Consider the following 21,666-nt stretch of genomic DNA (forward strand, 5'->3'; position numbering starts at 1 on the left):
ATTTGCAAATTGGTATAGGCTATAATCTTCAAGCTTAAATCTTCTAAAGTCTTTCCTTGATCGATTATATATGTAGTTAATCTAAATAAAGATATGATATATATTATATGTAAATTGGTATACACTCTAATCTTTAAGCTTGAATCTTCTAGAGTCTTTCCTTGATCGATTATACACTCTAATATTTCAAGCTTGAATCTTCACACGTGGGTTTCTTCCAACTCAACATTGAGTCTCTAGAGCACACCGTAATACTTTCTTCGTGAATTATGGGCTGCTAAACGAATTTCTCAGTCCATAAATTTTCGAAGTCTTTAGCTTGTTTGCTTCCGGATCCCTCATGGCTCACTAAGAAAATTTTCCCTGTTTAACCTTCAAACATAATGACTTGCTCACTCTCAGATTGTTGTGGGTTTGTTGAGCAAGTGTTTGTTTGCATCACTTCTTTGTTCCTTTAAGTTGATGCATCTTTTGAGCTTTTAATACTTATCAAAACACGGGAGATAGGTCATAAAATTGATTCATATACTTGAAACCTAACTAGTTGATATATTTATGAGAAATTTAGAGATTTTTATTGTATTACTTGCAAAACAAGTTAATAAATGCCCTAATTAAATAGGCAAAACCAAGTAAATTAGGCACTTATCAACTCTCTCAAACTTAGAAATGTGTTTGTACCCAAACAAAAGCCCGTAAAAAATAGTTTCAAAACAAGTTCAAATATATATACTGCATAATACTTTCAAGGTTTGTGATTAATAAAAACTCTAAATCAAATTATTTCAAGTTTGCATGATTCATAAAATGCAAATTGAAAATAAAATTCCATGATTGTAAATGAATTAAAGCATGAAGATGAAACGATTGCTAGATCAAAGTAAGGTTTTAAGTTTTCAAATTAACAGTTAGTTAATTAAAATCACGATCCTCGCATCTGTATCTCTCGAGTGTGTGGTGTTTCTCTTAGTCCACGCAATGTATATACAACAAATCAATTTTGAAATACGCCTAATTTAGTCCTTATGTATTTAATATTGGAGGGAATAAAATCAAATGTTTTGGACATGACACAAATCCATTTCAAATTATAAAGTTCTACAAGGACTAAATTTTTTGCAAGAACCAAAAAATATTATTTATAAGCTTAAATACGCAAATGTTCCCTATAAATATCAAGCATTTTGATTTTGGTCCCTACAAAAATGTATTTTTGGTTTCAATCCTTGCAAATATAGAATATTTTATTTTGATCCTTAGTGTTTTATTTTAGTACCTGTAAATCTATTCATATTAAAATTGGTCCTTGTAATATTCATTTAATCCTTAGTTTGAGGGACTAAAATCAAATAATTTTCATATTACAAGGACTAAATTCAATTTTAATAAATTTTGCAAGCAAAGACTAAAACAAAACAACAAGGATCAAAATAAAAAACAAAAAATAAAGATTTGCAAGGACTAAAACCAATTTTTATACAAGGATTAAAACTAAAACTCTTGATATTTGTAAGGACCGATATTTAAGCCTTTTTTTATATTTGCAAGGACTATTTTTTTTTTACAAATATCAAAAGAAAAGGTTGTATATTTGGAAGAATCGAAGTCATATTTAAACCAAAGAATCGATAAGAAAAAACCAACGGGTTTTAAGGCACAAATCACACGCATGCACAAGTCTCTCTCCTTCTTCGGTCTTTTTGAAATTTCAGATAAAATATTTTTTGGGTGAATTATTCATCGTAAATAATATACACGAGCTTCTGTACACAAAAAATGGGCATCTCATTATAAATTTTTCCATCGCATATTTGATAAAAAATATTTCACCTCTATAAATAAAGAGTCATGCTAAGTGGATTCTAACATTAGATATTGGTGTGGCTAAAATCTTCAAGAAATTATGAATTAAATTCTATTGAAGAAAAAAAAAAAGTAAACTACACTCCCTCCCTTAGAGAAATTTAAATTACACTTCACTCTCCTCTTATATTAGAATATACACTTTCCTCTCTTTTTTTTTTGACAAAAATAAATGATATTCATTCAGTCAAATTGATAGAGTACATCGATATAATGCAAATTCGATAAAAACAAAAAGGATGAATCTGTGAACAGGCTCACAACATCCATGTTAATAGCATAAAACGGCAAGATACAAATGCCTACACATATGACTATATTTAAATCTCCGGAATAGTCATGTCTCCGGATCTGCAACGTAGATGACGCCAAAGTCATTGATTGGATCTGCACTGGATCGAAGCTGATCTGACAATCTGAACCTATCAAATACCTGAGAGAAACAAGAAAGACAAACAATGTCGCACAAAGACGACGAACAAACCAACGTCGCACGAAGATGACGAAATCACAAAATATAAAACGTAACAGATGTGAAAATCACTTATTTCAATAAAAGGGAAATAGAAAAACGAGTTAGAGGGGTGATTTTGGGTCAAAAATTGACCCTAAATCACCCATCCGACGAAAAATTGACCCTAAATCACCTCTCCTCTCTTGAAAGTTAAAAATTAAAATAAATATATACTCCCCTCTCCTAAGATATGCTTAGATTACAATCTCTTTTCCTAAGAATTATTTAAGTACTACATTTTAATCCATTTTCATATAAATAAATATTTTTATAATATCTACAACTTTTGATCCACTATTTTATTATTAACTTGATGATTTTGAATAAAAAATACATTTTTTACTACCCATATTTCATTGGTTTTAGTAATTTGTTTTAGAAATTTTAAAAAAATAAATAAATTATGTTGAATTGTATCATATAAAATTCATATTTTATAATATTTTTTGAAATTATATGTTAATGATATTGTATATAAAAAATGAAGAAAAATGTTATTCGAATTTTGGTTGTAATAAAATGGATTTGCACCCTTTTTCACTTGCTTGTGTGTTTTATATTATCTTTGATATACTGTTAAAAATAGAAATAAAAATATTAAGGAAGATAAGTGTAGATTTTAATATTAGAGATGAGATGGATGTAATTTAAGGTTCTTTTAAAGGAGGGGAATGTAATTTTTCTTAATATGTTTTGTTTAAGAGAGGAGGGGAGTGTATATTTTGACATAAGAGACGAGGGATAATGTAATTTAAGCATCTCTCGAAGGATGACAGAGTAATTTACTCAATAAAAAATAACATTGTTTGATGCAATTTATTTACAATGAAAATTGTATATCATCCATTTGTTGAAAATGAACTGAAATAACATCATTTATCTCTAGAAAGCACAATAATTTTTTTTATCATATAAAGCATAAGCACAACCGGGCTCTGCCCTCTTTTTTGTACCAAAAAAAAAAACCATAATCGCAACCAAAAGCTAAACTTTAACACCTTGTCTACATAACACAACCCTAAGTAATTTTCTAAACTAAATCCCTAACCATAAGCAATTTTCTACATAATTACCAATTTTAAGGTTGTGGCTCACTCTAAGTCTCTAAAAAAAGGGCATGGTAACTTTTTAAGCAATTTTTACATAACAATAAGCAATTTTCAGGTTATGGTACACAATCATAGGCAATTTTCTAAACTAAATTTGGGAAATCAACCATCAAATTAGTCAATAACCAATTTTATAAACAATACGCAATTCTTATTCAATAACCAATTTTCTAAACAATAGGCAATTTTCTTAACAGAACCATGGAAATTATATGCGAAATTGGAAACTTAAATTAGAAAAATGGATATTGAAGAAATCAAAATCTTGGATTAAATTTTTTAATATGATTTTTATCGACTTGCCCAAAATGTGGTTGTAAAAAACTAATATTTATCCTACTATACTATTGCGTTGAGGCAGAGCCGCAAAGATCTGATTTTTGTGTGACAGTTTCTGAGTCTGACTTTTTGTTCTTGTGTTATGTGGAAATGAGAGAGAAGAATAGAGAGGTTTATGTCATGATTTTTCTGTTATGAGAGGTGTTGTGAAACGACGGAGAAGAACTGAGAAGAGGAGGGTGGGGGGGGGGGGGGAGGGGGGGGAGAGAGAGAGAGAGAGCCGAGAAGAGGAGCAAGCCAGAGAACTGTGAAGAGAGAGTGTTGTCGTTTTCTGCGTTTGGGAAAAAAGGGTAATAATCTGGTGTGATGTGGCCACACTATGCCTTACGGTGTGCCCGTTCATGCTAACTTGTTAAAGAGTTAAAAATGAAAGTAAAAGAGAAGTTTTGTGTAGAAAAGATAAATGTTCAAACTTTCGACATATTGAATACATGATTTTTAGGATTAAATTTTTGCATTTAGCTTATTAACATGTGTCCTAAGGCCACAAACTATTGTTTCTCATAAATAAATAGGCGTTGTCTCCGCTCTTTTATCAAAAATATTAAATTTCGATTTAAATCAATCATTTTTAGATATATTATAGTATCCATCAAGAAATATTTTGACTGACATTTTAATTCAAAAAAAACTCAACTGAATTTAAAATTTGACAGTAAATTCAATTTAGTTCTTAAGATAAACTGTGGAATCTAATCTAATATAGTTTCTAAGAAACATAAAAGCGTCTTAGGGTCCGTTTGGTTCAACGGAGGGGAGGGGAGGGGTTTTAATGGAGGGGAGGAAAAGGGAGGGAAGGGAAGGGGAGATATATCAATTAAATACATGTTTGGTTCAAATGATGGGAAGGAAGGGGAGGAAAGAGATTTCAATTAAATATGTGTTTGGTTCATAAGGGGAGGGGAGGGATTTTAAAATCAAATTACCTTTTTATCCCTCTAACCTTAAAACAATATCATGATTTTTATATTATTCACTTCATAAAAGTTTAAACATGAAAACTCAGTAACCAAAAACTTCATAAATAATCAAACACAAAAGTTCTAACAAAATATTAGGTATTCATAAATATTAGAGCACTTCTAAAATAATCTAGTACAATATAAAAATATTTATAAAAATTTATTTTTAGAAATTTTTTTTAAAATATATTTATAAAAAAATCTTCTACAAATTTTATTAATTATGTTTTAATATATAATACAATTAAAAACTATAAAATAAATATATCAAAATAAAAAAATAAAAAAAAAAAGCTACGTTAGTCAAAAAAAGTGAATTCACGTAAAAAAAAAATTAGAAGACAAGAATATGCAGTTCTCATTAAAAAAAAAATGACATTGGCATGTTACAAAAAAAATGATAATAAGCAATATGTTGAAAACACTTAAATTTTTAATAAGGATGGTTTTGTCATTTAAAAATAAACATGAGGATAATTATATCAATGTAATTAAAATTGCATTAACTCATCTCTCTTTCCCTCCCCTCCCCTCCAAAAAAATCCAATTTGAGGGGGAGCAATAAAAGAGTTTATGAGGGATTTTGCTCCCCTTCCTCTCCCTCCCCTCCCCTTCTAAAAATTGAACCAAACACAAAAATTTTAAAATATTCCCTCCCTTCCCCTCATCTCCCCTTCAAAACCCACAAACCAAACGGACCCTAAGGTATTTGAAAAAAATAAACTGAGATAAATTAGTTTCTAATCTTTTTTTCAGAATAAGATCATAATAAAGTGTGAGATTCAATTTCAAATTAAAATGATCTAAGAAACACTTATCAATGTACGTTTATTTTTTGTCAAGTAACTAAAAATACCTTTAAAAAGAATAAAGGAAGTGTCTAATGTTCGAACCCGACCTCTATATATTTTGTAATGTTTTTAATCAATTAAACTAAGCTCACAAAAACGCATGTCTATTATTAGGGCTTAAAGTAGTCATCGACAACAGCCTACCGTGCCCAATAATATAATTGGACCCAATGATCACATACATGCATAATACCTTAGTATTGGGTGCTTAATTATAGCAAAAATTTATTTTCACGAAAGTTGTCATGGAACATGTTGACTACAACATGTGCGAATTAAAGCATATTCATACATTCCATTATATTGAAAAGAACCAGTACTTAACAATACCAGAAAAACGAAAGAGATAGTGAAAAGAACGAACTAACAACATTCAATCAATGGAAAAGTTTTCTTGCATAAGCACTCATAAAAAAAGCCACAATATATCTAAATATAGCCAATGCAGAGGCTAGTGGTATATAAGTCTAAACAATGATACGTGTCTTTCAAAAATAATTAAGTTATAATGATTGAAAGTAGACGGAAGAAAACAAGCTAATCACATGTTTCAACAACTAGTGATAAAATTCAATTCTAACTATATGATTGGAACAAAAAAAAAAAAGTAAAAATCAAGATTTATTTTTCTTCTAAGTTCTAACCACTTCCTTTTTTTCTCTAATATATATATATATATATATATATATATATATATATATATATATATATATATATATATATATATATATATATATATATATATAATCTAATAATAAGGATACAATTAAACAACAAATTAAAAAACATGAGTCGTGATTTCTTGCTATAGTTATGATCATAGTACATGCAGGTCCAACAATGTAATAACTTCCTGCTTGAACAAACTAGGTTAAATTCCAAATCTTGACAATGGGTTGTAATTTGCAAATTGTAATCTTTACACACACACACATGTATATATACTGTAACATTTACATATTGTACATTTTTGGCATGTGTACTGTTGTAAATTAAAAAATGACGAATGTAAATATGAAGAAGGGAACCCACCCCAATAATATTCTTTCCTTAAAAGTTGAATAGAAAAATGTAAAGAATAACTGTAGAGAGACCCTGCAGACAAGGGAATCACTAAGGAAATGGAGGAGTGTGGTTGTCACTTTTGAAGTTGCTGAGATGGGAGGGAAAATAAAAACATATACATATATGCATATGCACTCATTAAATACGTTACAATTTATATTATGTTGATTGAATTAATATTTACAGGACCCATATGAGAAAAAAGTTTTACATGTAGACAAAAGGTTTACTTCACATGGGGTATGCATGTGATGTGAATGTACACTTACATTTTTTTGTCTACCATGTGGAATGGATTAACCCTTACATTTTTATCTGTCAACAGCTAAGCAATCCACCAATCTTATTATTCTTTTTTTTGCCTCCCACCCTAGTTCCCTCTCTTTCTTTTATTCCTTTCCTCACATCTTGTCCAAGTTAATTTGAAATCTCACAAATGCACATACATGCACCACTAAAAGATGTAAATTAATTTAACAAAGGCAATTTTATGTGGCTCACCACATTAAAGGGTATTATTCATGTATAGGTAGCTCCGTTTTCTTAGAATCTCTTGTTAGAGTAAATTTATATCCTCCATATGCAATTATAAAATATATAGAGATCAATCTTTCGAACTTTGTACGTTTTAAATGAACGATAAACTCTCCCCTCAAAAAATATAGGTTTCAAATAAAATTGATTATACGGTATTATGAAAAAATACTCCCCCCATTTCAAAATATGAGTTTTATGGATAAACTATTTATAAATCTCTTTAAAATTCTGTTTTGTCAATGAATTTAAGGATAGTTTGGGTAAAGTGATATAAATTGTGGACAACAATTTTAATTTTTTTTTAATGAATTCGTATATTTTCTTGATCCTATTAAAATATTAATCAATTTTCTTGAAAGTAGAAATATAGTCAAAAAAATTGTTATATTTTAAAAAGATTTAACTAAAGGTTTAAATATATTCTTGGTACCTATAAATATTTCAAAAAAAAATTAAATTAGTCCCTTTAAAAAAAAAAATCAACTTTTGACCCTCCAAAAGTTTTACATCACCATTGTTCCTCCCTGCTTTTAAGTCAACTCATACGTGTTGTTTGAAATTTTTTAATGACTTTTTGCATAAATCTTTAGAATATTATAATAATCTCTAAAAAAAAATTGAATTGTTTAACAAAACAGGAATAGGGAGCTTTTGAGATATATTTTTTTCTCTAAAGTTCATAAAGAGATTATTATATTATTCTAATGCAAAATAATTCATGTTTAATTTGTGAAGAAAAAAAAATAGTCATTCCTATTTAACCCTGCTATTTCTCAATTTACTTTCTAACTATTATTTTTTCGTAGATTTTGTTTGGAAGTTTGGAGGAACGATGAGAGAATTTTGAGAATCAAGAAAGTAGTATAGAGGGAAAGGGAATGATACTTGTATGGTATTTTATTTATCTTCATTGGACTAAACTCTCTAGTATGGGGGTATAAAAGAATACATTTAAGGAGAGCTTTGTAAGATTTTAAATTCAATACATATCCTTAAAGCTCTAGTATTTTCAGCTTACTCTATTATTAGAAATTTACTCTCCCAAATAAGTGAGGGAATCCCCTATATTTCTCTCTCTCCTTCCCTTAAAGCCCTACCCCTTTTACACCTTAACCCCCAAACAAAATTTTAGTTAGAAGTGTGTTTGGATGGAGTAGGTCGAAAATTCTAGGAAATTAAAATTTTAGATAATTTAAATGTTTCAATTGAATTTTTTTCATTTTTCATTTTTTGTTTTGATAGAATAATAATAATAATCTTCACTCTTAAATTTTGTTGGGCTATTTTTATGAAATTTCAAAAACTTGTGAAAATTATTTCAAAACATGAAAAATAAAATGCAATTTGCAAAAGTTTAAAATAATGGGACCAATACAATTTTTTTTTTAAATTCATAGGGACTAATTTGTAAAATTCAAAAATATAGGGACCAATTTGCAAAATTTAAGAGGATCACAAATACTAATTTGACAATCACATTGTATAGAGCAAGGAAAGAATTTTGATTTTTAGGTGGCGTTTGAAATTTCTAAATTTTGCTTTGACAAAAATGTATCATTAGTTTTAGATGATATTTGACCTTTTTAATTTTTATTTTAAAAATTCTTCAAATTTATCTTCATAACAGTAGACTTTTACATAGAGGAGTTAGGGTTACTCCCTAAAATTACACTATCTCGAAAAAATTCTCTCATGCAAACACATTTTGTACAATTTGACATATAATACTTGCTCTATCTCAACATAATGAGTATATCATATTAGTTTTACACTCAAAAGTTTTAAGTAAATTATAGAATTTTACAACTTTACAAAATTAGTGAAGTCTAATGATTTAGTAGATTCAGATAATATTAACTTTTGGGTACGTAGAATAATCAGGAAAAAAAAAACCTATTTTAAAATACTTTTCATATGCAAAAGTAACACTTACTATGATCTGAATGAAGTATATACACATTCAGTAAATTTTGGAGCTTAAGAAACAGTCTATAGAGTATAGAGTAAATAACAACATGCAAAAGGTAAGAAGATTAAATTGCAAGCAATCATAGCCATGTGCAAATAATTTTATTTTATAAATATAGTGCTACAAGTCCATGTTTATCACAGCTCTTACTCTCTTTTTTTGACAAAGTTATCACAGCTCAATTACTTATAAGCTAGTACAACTATACAGTAAAAATTATTCCATCACGTCTTGTGCAGTAGATTCATTGGAACGTGGAACCATGTGCACATTGCACGTAGGGTTTTAAATAAAAGAAAATCTTTACATTAACGATCCCAATGCTACTTATTATTATAAATAATTATTACTATTTCTATTATTGTCACGGGTAATTAAGCAATCCACGCCACTTCTAAACACGTTGCTAACCCTAATTTAGAACGACATTAATATGAAGAAGGTCGTTATAATGGGGCCCACATTGGGGCCCATAGAATGAAAGCACTCAAAAAGCCCATATTGAGCAAGGAAGGGTGGTGGGCCCATGTGACCACAAACAACAATTTACAATAGAGACATAGAAGAAAAGAAATTAAAAGAAGAGTACTACGTAACAAATTATTAAACACATCTTTCTCACGTCCACTTCTTAGCTTTTCATTTCTTTTTTTCTAACTTAATGGCTTAAAATTATTTTTTTTTTTAACTTTTTCTTAACCTTCTTTTTTCACCCATCCACTTCTCTCAAATGGATAATTGGATAAGCATGTGCAAGTGGACTTTATATAAGCGTGTTTGGCAATTCTTTCTTTCTTTTCATCCTAACGGACCACAATGGAAAATAACACTACAAACTCAAATAATAGGTAGACCAATCATAGCTATTTGTATCTACTAGTATTAATTAAGTACCAAAGTTAAAGATGTCAAACATTGATTGAAAATGGTGTGGTCCTAATGGAGTAATGGTAACTAGCTCAAGTTTGTTAGATATATGGTTATGAATTTGATTTTTCATTTGTACTTCTTGAAATTCATCGGTTGAAATAGTCAACCCTAAAGTTTTTTTTTAGGTGAAAAGATTAATTATCTTATAATGTGTTGGATGGGAGAATGTTTTGAGGGAATGTAATGTTTTGAAGGAATTCAAATACCTTGAGGTGAATTCCATTGTTTGGATAATAGTTTGAAGAATTTTCGAAATGATGGAAATTTATGAAGTATTTTGTTCAAGTTAAATATAGAGAATTTCAAATGACACCTAAAAGTTAAGAATTTCAAAATTGTTCATTGTCATATTTTTTCAAATTTTACATTTTGGTCCTCAAACTTTCCAAAATGTTCAATTTGACCCAAAAAATTTATAAAAAATTGCAAATTGACCCCTCAAATTTTCCAAAAATTATAATTTGGCCCCTCAAAAAATTTGAAATTTACTAATTGACCCCTAATTTCATTTTTCAAATTTGGCCCAAAAAATTGAAATTTATAAAAGTTGCCCAAAAATGATGACAATAAATTTTTTTATTGCTCCATCCAAACAATAATATTTAAGAATGAAAGCAATTTAATTGAATCATTTGAATTACCTAGAATTTTAAATTCTTCAAAATTTCTCAAATACTCCATCCAAACACACGTGTTTGGATGGGGAATGTTTTGAGGGAATTCAAATACTTTGAAGTGAATTCCATTGTTTGGATAATAATTTAAAGAATTTTTAAAATGATGGAAATTTATAAAGTATTTTGTTCAAGTTGAATTTAGAGAATTTCAAATGACACCTAAAAGTTAAGAATTTCAAAATTCTTCATTGTTATATTTTTTCAAATTTTGCATTTTGGTCCTCAAATTTTCAATTTGACCCCAATAAATTTTTTAAAATTGCAAATTGACTCCTCAAATTTTTAAAAAATTATAATTTGGCCCCTCAAAATTTTTGCAATTTACAAATTGACCCCTAATTCAATTTTCTAATTTGGCCCAAAAAAATTAAAATTTACAAAAGTTGCCCAAAAATGATGGCAATGAAATTTTTTATTTCTCCATCCAAACAAAAATATTGAGAAATAAAAGTAATTTAATTGAATCGTTTAAATTACCTAGGATTCTAAATTCTTTATAATTTCCCAATTACCTCATCGAAACACACTAGAGAAATTAAAATTCTAAGCAGCTTAAATTGTTTCAATTGAATTCACTTCAATTCTAGTGTAGTAACTCTATTATTCGTTCATAAAAAAATTAAAATTAGGAACAATTTTGAAATTTACAAGGACCAATGTGTAAGAATTTAGAATTAATAGGAACTAATTTACAAAACTTGTAAAGTATAAGAACCCACCTTCAAATTTCAAAAACTAAATAGGAAATAATGTGTAGATTTTTTAAATATACATAAGGATTTTTTTTTGAACAAACATTAAATATATATAAGGATCAATTAGATAATCATATTGTATAAAGTAAAGAGTAACGTCAAACTCTTCTTTTATAGGTGGTATTTGAAATTCTTCAAATTTAATTTTGACAAAACATTTCATAAAATCCTTCATTTTAAAAATTCTTCAAATCTAACATTTAAACAATGAAACTTATATTACCTCAAAACTTTTTTCATATAAACGCACTCTAAAAAAATGTAAAACAAGGATATGCATGAATAGAGAGAGTCAAACAAAATACTAAAATATAGAAATAAGGTTAAAAAAAATAGTCCCATAGCACCAAACTAAAAGGTGTCCCTGTTTTTGGGTCACGTCTAACTTTAGTGCCGCCATTGCTAGTGTGATCCTTATTTTTTTTATCCTCGGTCATGAATCATGATTCACACATTTTGATAAGTTAGTGGAGGTGCATAAATGAATGACTGAAATTGTTCTCTTCGTAATACTACGAGTTTAAGTAATCCCTATTATGTGGGCTCTGGCATTAAATCAGTATCACCTAGAGGAATTAAGTTGAGACTATTACTTTTCCCAATCTCATGCCTTCTCCTGCGTCCTGTAAAATTTCCAAAATTGCCCTTGTGCATTCCGGATTTTAAAATCTAGATTCATATTTACTATTTTAGATTTTATAATCTGAACAATTCTTATATATAATCAAACATCAGACTCTCTCACATTTCAGCAGTTTTGAGTTTTGCTTTTAAAAACAACAAAAAAACTAAGTAAAAAATGCTAAAAACCTGTCAAATAAAATCATAAAAATAGCACAAAAAATTCTAAAAATCAAATAAAACTAATGCAAATTTTTTCGGATTTTTCTGAGAATACGAAAAATTAAAAAAAAAAAAAGTCTAAACGATAGAATTTTGAATTTTGATGGGCGGAGTCCCCTAAGAAGTCTCTTCTATGGGAGTCATGGTCCTTGAATTTTTTCTGATTTTATGGGGAAGTTTCGGAGCAATCTGATCAAGTTGCCCCTAAGTAATTTTGACTAAGAACAAGTAACAATGATCCAAAACAGAAGGATGAGAGTTAGAAAGATTAATATTGTCCCTAAAATGACTATTCATGTTACAAACATGTTTATAATTTGTGCTATACAGTTCAGATTATATAATCCGAACTATTTTACCTTGAAAAAAGGAGTTTAAGGGATTTCCGGATTATGTAATCCGAAAACATCATGTAACGCGCCCTATTTTTTGAAGTTTCCGGATTACAAAATCCGAAAAAATCTGTTACTCATTTTTTCACCCTTTAACAACTCCGAAGTAATTTTGAAAAAAAATAAGGCGCGCGAGAAAAGACATAAGATAAAAAAAGTAATGCCCTTAAGTTGATTTCAGTTTCGGACCAAATTGAACAATCCTCCTCCAACCATATTGATTTCATTACCTAGTAAACTATTCAATAAGTCAGTCAGTCTGACATGATATAATATCTTCCATCTTGTTGGGTCTCATGGTCTCGCCTTTCATGCCGGATCATATGTACTCATATCATAGTCATATTCAAATTTATACTTGTAACAAAAAATATCGTTGCTTAGTTGAAACTTTATAAGTTTATAACGACAATACAGTTGGGTCATTGAATTTTTCTTTTTAGATGAGTTAAGTCATTGAATTTGTGTGTATAACAAAGTTTAAAAGGAACTTTTTATATGTAAAACTTATACCAATAAAAAAAATAAAAATTGATCTTTAATAAGTGTCATAGGTATATTTGATAGTATGACTTTATATAGGACTATTATATCTTTTAGAGCATCCACAATAGTGACTCTCATCTTTGAGGTCTTAAATGGGTCTCACATTTACACATTATTTTTTAATAATTTTTTAATAATAGTACCTAATAGGTACTCAACCACTCCAATGGAGATCCTCTAACAAAAGGTTTAATTGGGTCCCAACAATATTATTTATTTAATAAACTATCTATTTTAATATATTTTTTAATTATTATATTAATAAAAAGGTGATGTGAGCCCATTTAAAAATGAGGTCTTAATTTAGACCTTACATCTTTTAAGATCCTCAAAAAAAAAATCCACAATGGAGGTATCTATTAGATACGAGGTCTTAAATATTTAAGACTCTTCCATTGTGGATGCTGTATTCATTCAAATGTCTTGTTTACTTAATTACTTCTGGAATCTTGTTTACTTAATTAATATTCTGGAGCAGAAGGGTGAACTAGTGCTTTTGAAGACAAAATCAAATCAAGTATTGTTTGTCTAGGAAGAAGAACGTGGATTTGTAATTTAATTTGAAAACGGACTTTTTTTATCTTGGGAAAACAAGACTATTTTCTTTTTGACTCTAAAAAAAGGACTTTTTTCTGATATAGGAGTACCACGTTCTGAGTTTCAATTATTGGTAAAGACAACGGTATTCAGCAATGATTAGTGTAATGACAAATGTCATTTTGCGATCAAAATATGGCAAAAATGTTAATGAAAAGAAATGTGAATTCGTACTTTGGTAAACTGAGAGGTAAAAAATAAACGTCAATGACTGCTTGTCGGTTGTCACTCATTGGCATAGACTGACTGATTAGCCAAAAGTTTGCATTATTTATAGAATTATATGAAAATTACTCTTCTCATTTATGAAATTTATTATTTATTGTATCAACAACAGTGAACTGTCGTTCAGTATTTTTTAACGACAGATGCCGCTGATACTTTAAGGTTGATTCAATTACTTTTTAAATTAGTTCAACCGATCTTAAAAGTGTTAGCGACAATTAACTACCGCTGAAAAATGTCAAACAACAGTTAACTGCTGCTAATGTAATGAATGAATAAACAATTTTATAAAGGAGAAGAGTAATTTTTGAATCCTATTTGCAGACTTTAAACACAAGTTCAATAAAAAAAAAATAGTAAGCCCAAGTTCAAAAGGTCAATTTATCAATTTCATGAATGAATTTCTTTTTACCTTCAATTACTCACGCACCCTGCTTTTCGGATCTTAAAATCCTAAAAATCACGGTTTTTTTTTTCGTTGCCATTTGTTACTCTTTCCGAACATAAAATCCAAAAATTATATAAGGTGGTCATTTCATAAATAAACAAACCTGATTTGTTGACCAAAAAAAGAGGAGTTAGCTCCATATTATCAAATATAGTCCATATTATGAAGAACTCGTTCGTGAACAAACAAATAGGAGTTAGCTCCAAACCACAATACAAGTAGAATGTTTGTCCAGTAAGCACTAGTTTGCTTGCACAGTAAGATAACTCTCCACCATGCGTAAAATTTGAAGTTTGGATTTGTAGCTTCTGCCTCGCTATACATATGCTAGAAAATGGCAGTGTACCGCAAATTTAAACATACTGTAATGAAATTAAGAAGATCTTCTAAGGAGGGTAAATGGGGGTATATTATGAGCTATAACTATTTACATTCAAAATTAAAATTAAAGGATAATCTGTCATGCCATCTAGTTTTAAAGTAAAATTTGTGTGTTGCACCTTATCATCTTTGCTATTGACCATATACTTGATGTTCACAATAAGATGAGCACGGGGTCCAAAAGACACAGAGCATGCCATTGGTATACAAGAAGTATCAACACACCTTATTTTTTTCAATCCACAAAATTCGAACTCGAGACTTTGCTTAATAGATTTAAGTCTAGCTCCAGTCGGGCCAACGCAATGTTGGTATCAATACACCATTTATTATATTATATTATATGGATTTTACAATGCGTAGACCAACAGAATGAATATGTCTCTGATAAATTCACAGGAACATCTAGCAGACAAAAAAGGGAATTCAATAAACACACTCATCAAATCCAGTACAAGCAGTTTCTGCAACAATGTTTAAGCATCTCAATTATGCACAAAGGTGTAACCTTTTGGGACAATATATCCACTTTTGTCAGCCAATAATCGTAGACTTGCAAAGTACAGGCATAAGCCAGTGTCTTCATTGTAAAATATATGTCAGACTTATTTCTGGTACCAAATGCATGTACTGTTCTACGAAAAAAATTCCTCAATAACACGAACTATTAGGGTCTATTTGGGAGGGAGGTTTTGGAGAGGAGAGCTAAGCCTATATTTTGAAATATATTTGATATTTTTATAAAATTGAAATACATGGTAAATGACCATATACTACATTAATCACACTGAATTTATTTTTAAAAACATGTCATAAGTGTCCGTAATATAAAAAACAAAAGCAAGTCCTCCCCTCCTCTTCAAAACCCTCCGTCCAAACATACCCTTAATGGAGCCAAAATTATAACATAATAGTGAAAAGTTTAGGATAAAAGTTATTATGGATCCTTCGCCTAATAGGGTAAGCTTTTTAAGAACATTTGGTTCTTGACGTGTGATACAAACTAGTATTGAATTCATAAAAACTAGAATGAATTCCTCTGTTTATAGTACTGACCTGCAGGACATCAAGGATTGCACCTCCCAATGCCAAATGGCCCGAATTCTCACAAAATGACTTGAAACCCTTCTCTCAACCCCACCTGTTATTTGCCAGAAACATGCCTTATTGTACCAAAGCCTCTATCACTAAATACTAGTGCTCAAGAGTTTGACCCTTGACGCGTGCCTATGCTTTTTCCATCAGTTAAGACCAAATGGCTTTCTTATATTGGGCATTCAATGTTATCAAATAGCGGTTATAGCGGTGCTAAAGTACTATAGAGAAGGAATTTGAACAAATCTCTATGGTTCCGCGATATGTTATTGAGTACAAGTATCGTCAAATAGCAGCTACAGATGTGCTACAGTAATCTAGCATAACATAAATTAGAAAAACGCTACTTTTTTTTTGCGATCCACGATTGACAACATTGTGGACATATTGGAGATAAAAAATGGATTTCCAAGAATCCACCTAATCATTGACATGGTGGCCAGGAGTTTGATTCTAGCAACCCATATTTTAAAAGTACTTTTTTTAATATAATAAAATAAAATCGAAAAATTGGGCTACATCGAATGCATTTAGTTTCTATGAAATATAAAATAAGTGTATACTTATTTGTATTATTAGGAACACATGACATACATAAGGAGATTAAGCATATTCAGCTATATTAACTTTCCATATGTCATCGATATGAATTGTATTTAGAGTCATTCATATATAAGAGAAAGACTTAATCTAGGAAGGCATTCTGGATTTTCTCACTAGAGCTTTTCAAGAAATAATTACCTCGTATTCAAGCAAAGAGTAAAACAATGGGGAGAAAATGGCTTAGAAGAAAACTCAGCAGTGGTAGTCCGACATAGATGGACAGGACTCCAATTTTAGCTTATAAAGTAAAATAGAGGTACACAGAAAATTATTTGCTATTACATGCATTAGAAAATTCGACATCGACCTTTTTATAAGCTATGCTTAATATATATAAATTGGAAAGTATGAAGCACATTAGTTCAACAAAAGTCTGTTTTCCACTTGATGGACATCAAAAATTTGGAGAATGAAAAATAAGCATAATGATATAAATGAAACAGCAGAAAATATATAATAATAGAAACACAGGCAACAAAACTTCAGTAAAGTAATCATTGAGCAAAACTATAACTATCCGGAGTTGCCAAATTAACATACTCAAATGGTCCAAAGTTTCCCAATAAAATATTCATTATTTCATCTAAATAAATAAATTACATCCTACCACAAAGTTTGCAAGATTGCTGACCTAGTTAAAGCCGAGACTCATTTCCTTTTGCTTCAGTTCTAAAGCCATACGTTCATTTTCAAGCTTCATTCTTTCGTTTTCTAGACTCAGCTTCTCCAACTCCCGGTCCTTTTGCTTGCTAAATCTCTGCCACTTGAATCTTTGTTTCTCTAATTCCAACTTCTCAGCCTGAATTTGTAACTTTTGCTCTTCTAACTGAACTTGGCGAGAGTCAACCCATTGCTTCTGTAACCATGCTGCTCTCATGTTTTCAGGTATAACTTGATTACCATCAGACTGCCCCATTTGTCCACGCGGATACGAGCCTTTGTTGAAATAATCTTGACAATTAAAAGAATTACCAAAAGCATTAGCATGATTTTGGCCTTGGTTTTGTTTCAATTTCTTCATTGATCCATTTAACCGCCCCTCACCACGGGAAGCACAATTGTCTTTAAAAGCATCGTGTTCATCAGTTTCTGCATCTTGCTCGTCTTCATCATGATCATCAAGCTGGGATCTTCTGATATCATCGTTATCATGATCATCCCTATTACGGAGAGCTAACTGCATCGAAGATTGCAATGCAGGATCATGTGGCAAATGCAGCCTATTACAATTATGGTAAGAACACATCTCTTCATAGAACAATTGTTTTGAGCTTAATATTTTTCGAACTTCGTCCTTTTCTTTCTCAGAAAGATAATAAATTCCATCCAAAAGCGCAGGATTTTCCACAACCTCGCAAGAAGTTCCCCTCCCTAACATATCATTCAGCTTTTTATACCTTTTATTAAGATCATTGAATTTATCCTCACATTGCTGCGGCGAAACATGACAACCTCTTTCAGCCATGACTTTCGACACACATCTCCACTTACCCTTCTTCTGCAGAACCGCAAATTTCCTTCTTCCACTTCCACCAACACCATCAGAAGTTCTATCCTCACCGATATAAGAAACAGCTGTAATCATAAGCCTCACCATATTATCAGTCCACTTCACACGCTGCCAAGGCGACGACGATCCTTTTTTACCTCTACCCCCTTCATGTTGACCATCAAAACCATCCTCCATAAAACTAGGCTCATCTTCCTCACTTGTACAAATTTTCCCCCTCTCTCCCTTACCATAATCTGTCATTGACATACTCTGATCACAGTTCTGCAAAGGTCCCATTGTGAGTGGAAAACCATCTTGCACCGATGAATGTAGCGACAACCCTTGATGCGGATTAGCTTGATGTTGGTGAATGGTATGAGGATGGTGTGCTTGATGATGAACCTGAATTGATCCAGGTAAATCAAAGCCACCAAAAGAATTACCACCAACACCACCTTGAATCATTCCTCCTTGTGACAAATTCACATCCATTTTTTTTCATAAACAATACAACAACCCAGATCAAACTAATAAACCCATCATACAAAAAATCCTATTTAACAAAACCCCAATTACTTTTTTTCACCTAATCTATAAGCAAAACTAGCCACCAATCGAACCAGAACAAAAAATCATCATTTCAAACAGACCAATATGATACCTCTAATTCAATAATGGAAAAAGATAAAAGGAACAAACTTTCGCATGACAAGAGAGGGATAAAGTTCAAAAATAATACCCCAGAAGCATAACAAAAGGAAAATGTTCAAAGGGTCGTTAGAAAACTGAAAATAAAAACCTTCTTCAATGGAAGATAAAGCTACTTATCTGGTGGAAAAGTTCCAAGAATTGGTGGCTGAGAAGCCGGAAAAAAGGAGCTTTTTGGGAAGAAAACCTGGAAGGAATCCAGAGGTGAGAATCACGACATAGCATAGCAGAGAGGAGTTATGTTAAAAGGCTCTGAAAACTGAACAGAATCCCCGTAAAAAGGACAACAAGGGCTCTCCTAGGTTTTGCAAGACTAAGTCTGATCTAACTACGAGGTAATGTCTTAGCATCTATTTAAATGTAATTTAGAACGGTCGTCGATGTATTTAGATCGGTCTGACCAATTTCCATCTCTATATCTCGTTGACGGATGGAGAAGATTTTTATTTCTCTTTTTGTTAGCATTTACTACTTTTTAAAAATAATAATAATGGATTTTACTAATATTAAATATTTATTTGTTTTTGGTCAAAGAAATAAAGTAGAGTTTATTTTTTCAAATATTTAAAAAATATATTAGCAAGTCTCCGTGAGCTTAGCTCAGTTGATAGAGACATTGTATAATTTATGCAGTGTCAGGGGTTCGAACCCCTGACACCCCACTTCTCCACATTTATAATGTGTGAGCTTCTTCAGCCACTACGCTACTTACTTGACCAAAATATATATATATATATATATATATATATATATATATATATATATATATATATATATATATATATATATATATATATATATATATATATATATATATATATATTGAGTTTACTTATTTTAATGAAAAATATCCTTTTAAAAATGATTATTAGCAATAACTTTGATTTTTTTCTTCAAAATTATATTCTTTAAAAATAAATATATAATAAGTAGAGGAAAAATCCTGAAAATAATTGCATTAAATAAATTCATTTTCTTAAAAAATTATTAACAAAAGTATGAATAAATTCAATATCATAAAAGTTGTCCAATTTGATTTATAATAATAATAATAATCAAGTTTATTATTAATCAATTCAAACTTTTTAATAATTAATATTTTTTGGTAACAAAATAATTAATATTTTGATAAGACTTGATTTTAAATTAAGGGAAATGTTGACTAGTGTAGTGCCCTCTGCACTAGTTAAGAACTTTAAATAGTACTCTCTCTGTTTCATAATAACCTTAAATTGTCTCAGAAAAATTGACTCATTTCACTTTTCAATACAATATTCATTATTTTTTCCTAATTATAACACTAATTAATATTACATTCACCACTCCTAATTTAATATATTCTACTTTGCATTTATGATAAAAAAAAATGCACAAATAGTTGATAAGGTCACTCTAACCCATTTTTCTCTCTTTCACTTATACTCTCTTTCACTTAATATAAGTGTGAAATGAGCTAAGAGCTCGCTTAAAATGGGACGGAATAAGTAATAACTTTTTCGAAAAGTACTCCGGAGTAGTCATTAATTACTTTGACCATTAATTTTAAATATTTGCTTTTTTTTTTTTTACAAATATTTGCTCTTTTTTATATAATGACGAGTTACAAGTATTAACTAAAAATAGCTCGTTTTCTCTTTGTTCGAATCTCTCATCTAGTTCCTTAAATATAAAAAAAAAAAAAAAAAAAAATCAAATTAATCATAATCGGTTTTAATTGTACGTCAAAATAGTTCATAGAAAACTAAATTATCCTAACATGGAGAAATTCGATCTACATTTCACATTTTTAAAAATCAATTTAATATTTTCTATTTTTAAGAACCCAAACGATCTTTGTATTTATTTAATTATCAATTTGGGTCTTATTCTAACAATAATTATTAATCTCCTAAAAAAATTACTTTCAAATATATTGATCCTACTTACTCAAGTCATGATCAGCCACTAGTTGTAACATGTAGCTAGAGGTGCAACGGTTTGGTTTGAATCGGTATTCAATCGAAAATATTTGAACCGATGAAATCTTCATCAGTTTGGTTTGGTTTTTACTATTTTTAAAAAATGAAATCGAACCAAACTAATCGGTTTGAATCAGTTCAGTTGATTGGTTTGTTTGAAAATATAATTAAAAACAATTGTATTCTCTCAAAGTTGCATTTCATGTATACACCATACTCAAATATTTTATGGAACTTTGTATTCTATTTTTTGTTTTTCATGTTCTCTGGTTTTCAAATAACTTCGTATAACTAACAATACTCAAAGATTTCATCCATCAATGACACATTAATTCATCCATCATTGATTAAACACAATTTCATGAAACTGAAATATTTCAATCATGCATGATCCCAACGTCCATCATTCATCAAACACAAATTTCAAAAAGCATCTAGAAATTAAAATATACTCAAAAAAACAATCCATACAAACTGAAATTTAAACATCCTAAAATTAATTAAAAAACACGTCCAAACTAAAATTTCAATTCAATTTGGAGTTCAATCGCCAAATTTTAATGCATTATCCTAACTTTATTTAAGTGTGTCTAAGGTGGAGACGAAATGATCTTAGTAAATTGAGGGGGTTTGGTTCATCGGTTATTTGGATCTCAAAATAAAAAATCAAGAACCGAATCAAACTAGATTAGTTTAGGTCGGTTTAGTCTAGTTTCAAACCGAACCAAACAAAGTCAAATACTTTTTTAATTTGCTTCGGTTTTGATTCTTGGTTTTGTTGGTTTTATCTCAACCACTTACACTCCT

The 21,666-nt window shown here is 29.8% G+C and overlaps 1 protein-coding gene across 3 annotated transcripts; it reads right to left on the reverse strand.

Annotated features, from left to right (window-relative positions):
- Positions 1 to 14,773: 14,773 nt before the first annotated feature.
- LOC11407017 (uncharacterized) lies at positions 14,774 to 19,229 on the reverse strand. 3 transcript variants are annotated; one of them, XM_039829911.1, is made up of 2 exons: positions 17,333 to 19,229; positions 14,774 to 14,984 (listed from the first exon to the last, which is right to left on the reverse strand). In XM_039829911.1, the coding sequence occupies exon 1, from the start codon at positions 18,683 to 18,685 to the stop codon at positions 17,333 to 17,335; it is 1,353 nt and encodes a 450-aa protein (XP_039685845.1). In that variant the 5' UTR covers positions 18,686 to 19,229; the 3' UTR covers positions 14,774 to 14,984. The 3 variants fall into 3 exon arrangements, with proteins under 3 accessions (XP_039685845.1, XP_003592116.1, XP_039685846.1); XM_003592068.4 differs by having other exon boundaries at positions 14,775 to 14,967; XM_039829912.1 differs by lacking the exon at positions 14,774 to 14,984 and adding an exon at positions 16,126 to 16,144.
- Positions 19,230 to 21,666: the final 2,437 nt, after the last annotated feature.

This window comes from Medicago truncatula, chromosome 1 (assembly GCF_003473485.1).
Source record: "Medicago truncatula cultivar Jemalong A17 chromosome 1, MtrunA17r5.0-ANR, whole genome shotgun sequence".
Lineage (NCBI taxonomy): Eukaryota > Viridiplantae > Streptophyta > Magnoliopsida > Fabales > Fabaceae > Medicago > Medicago truncatula.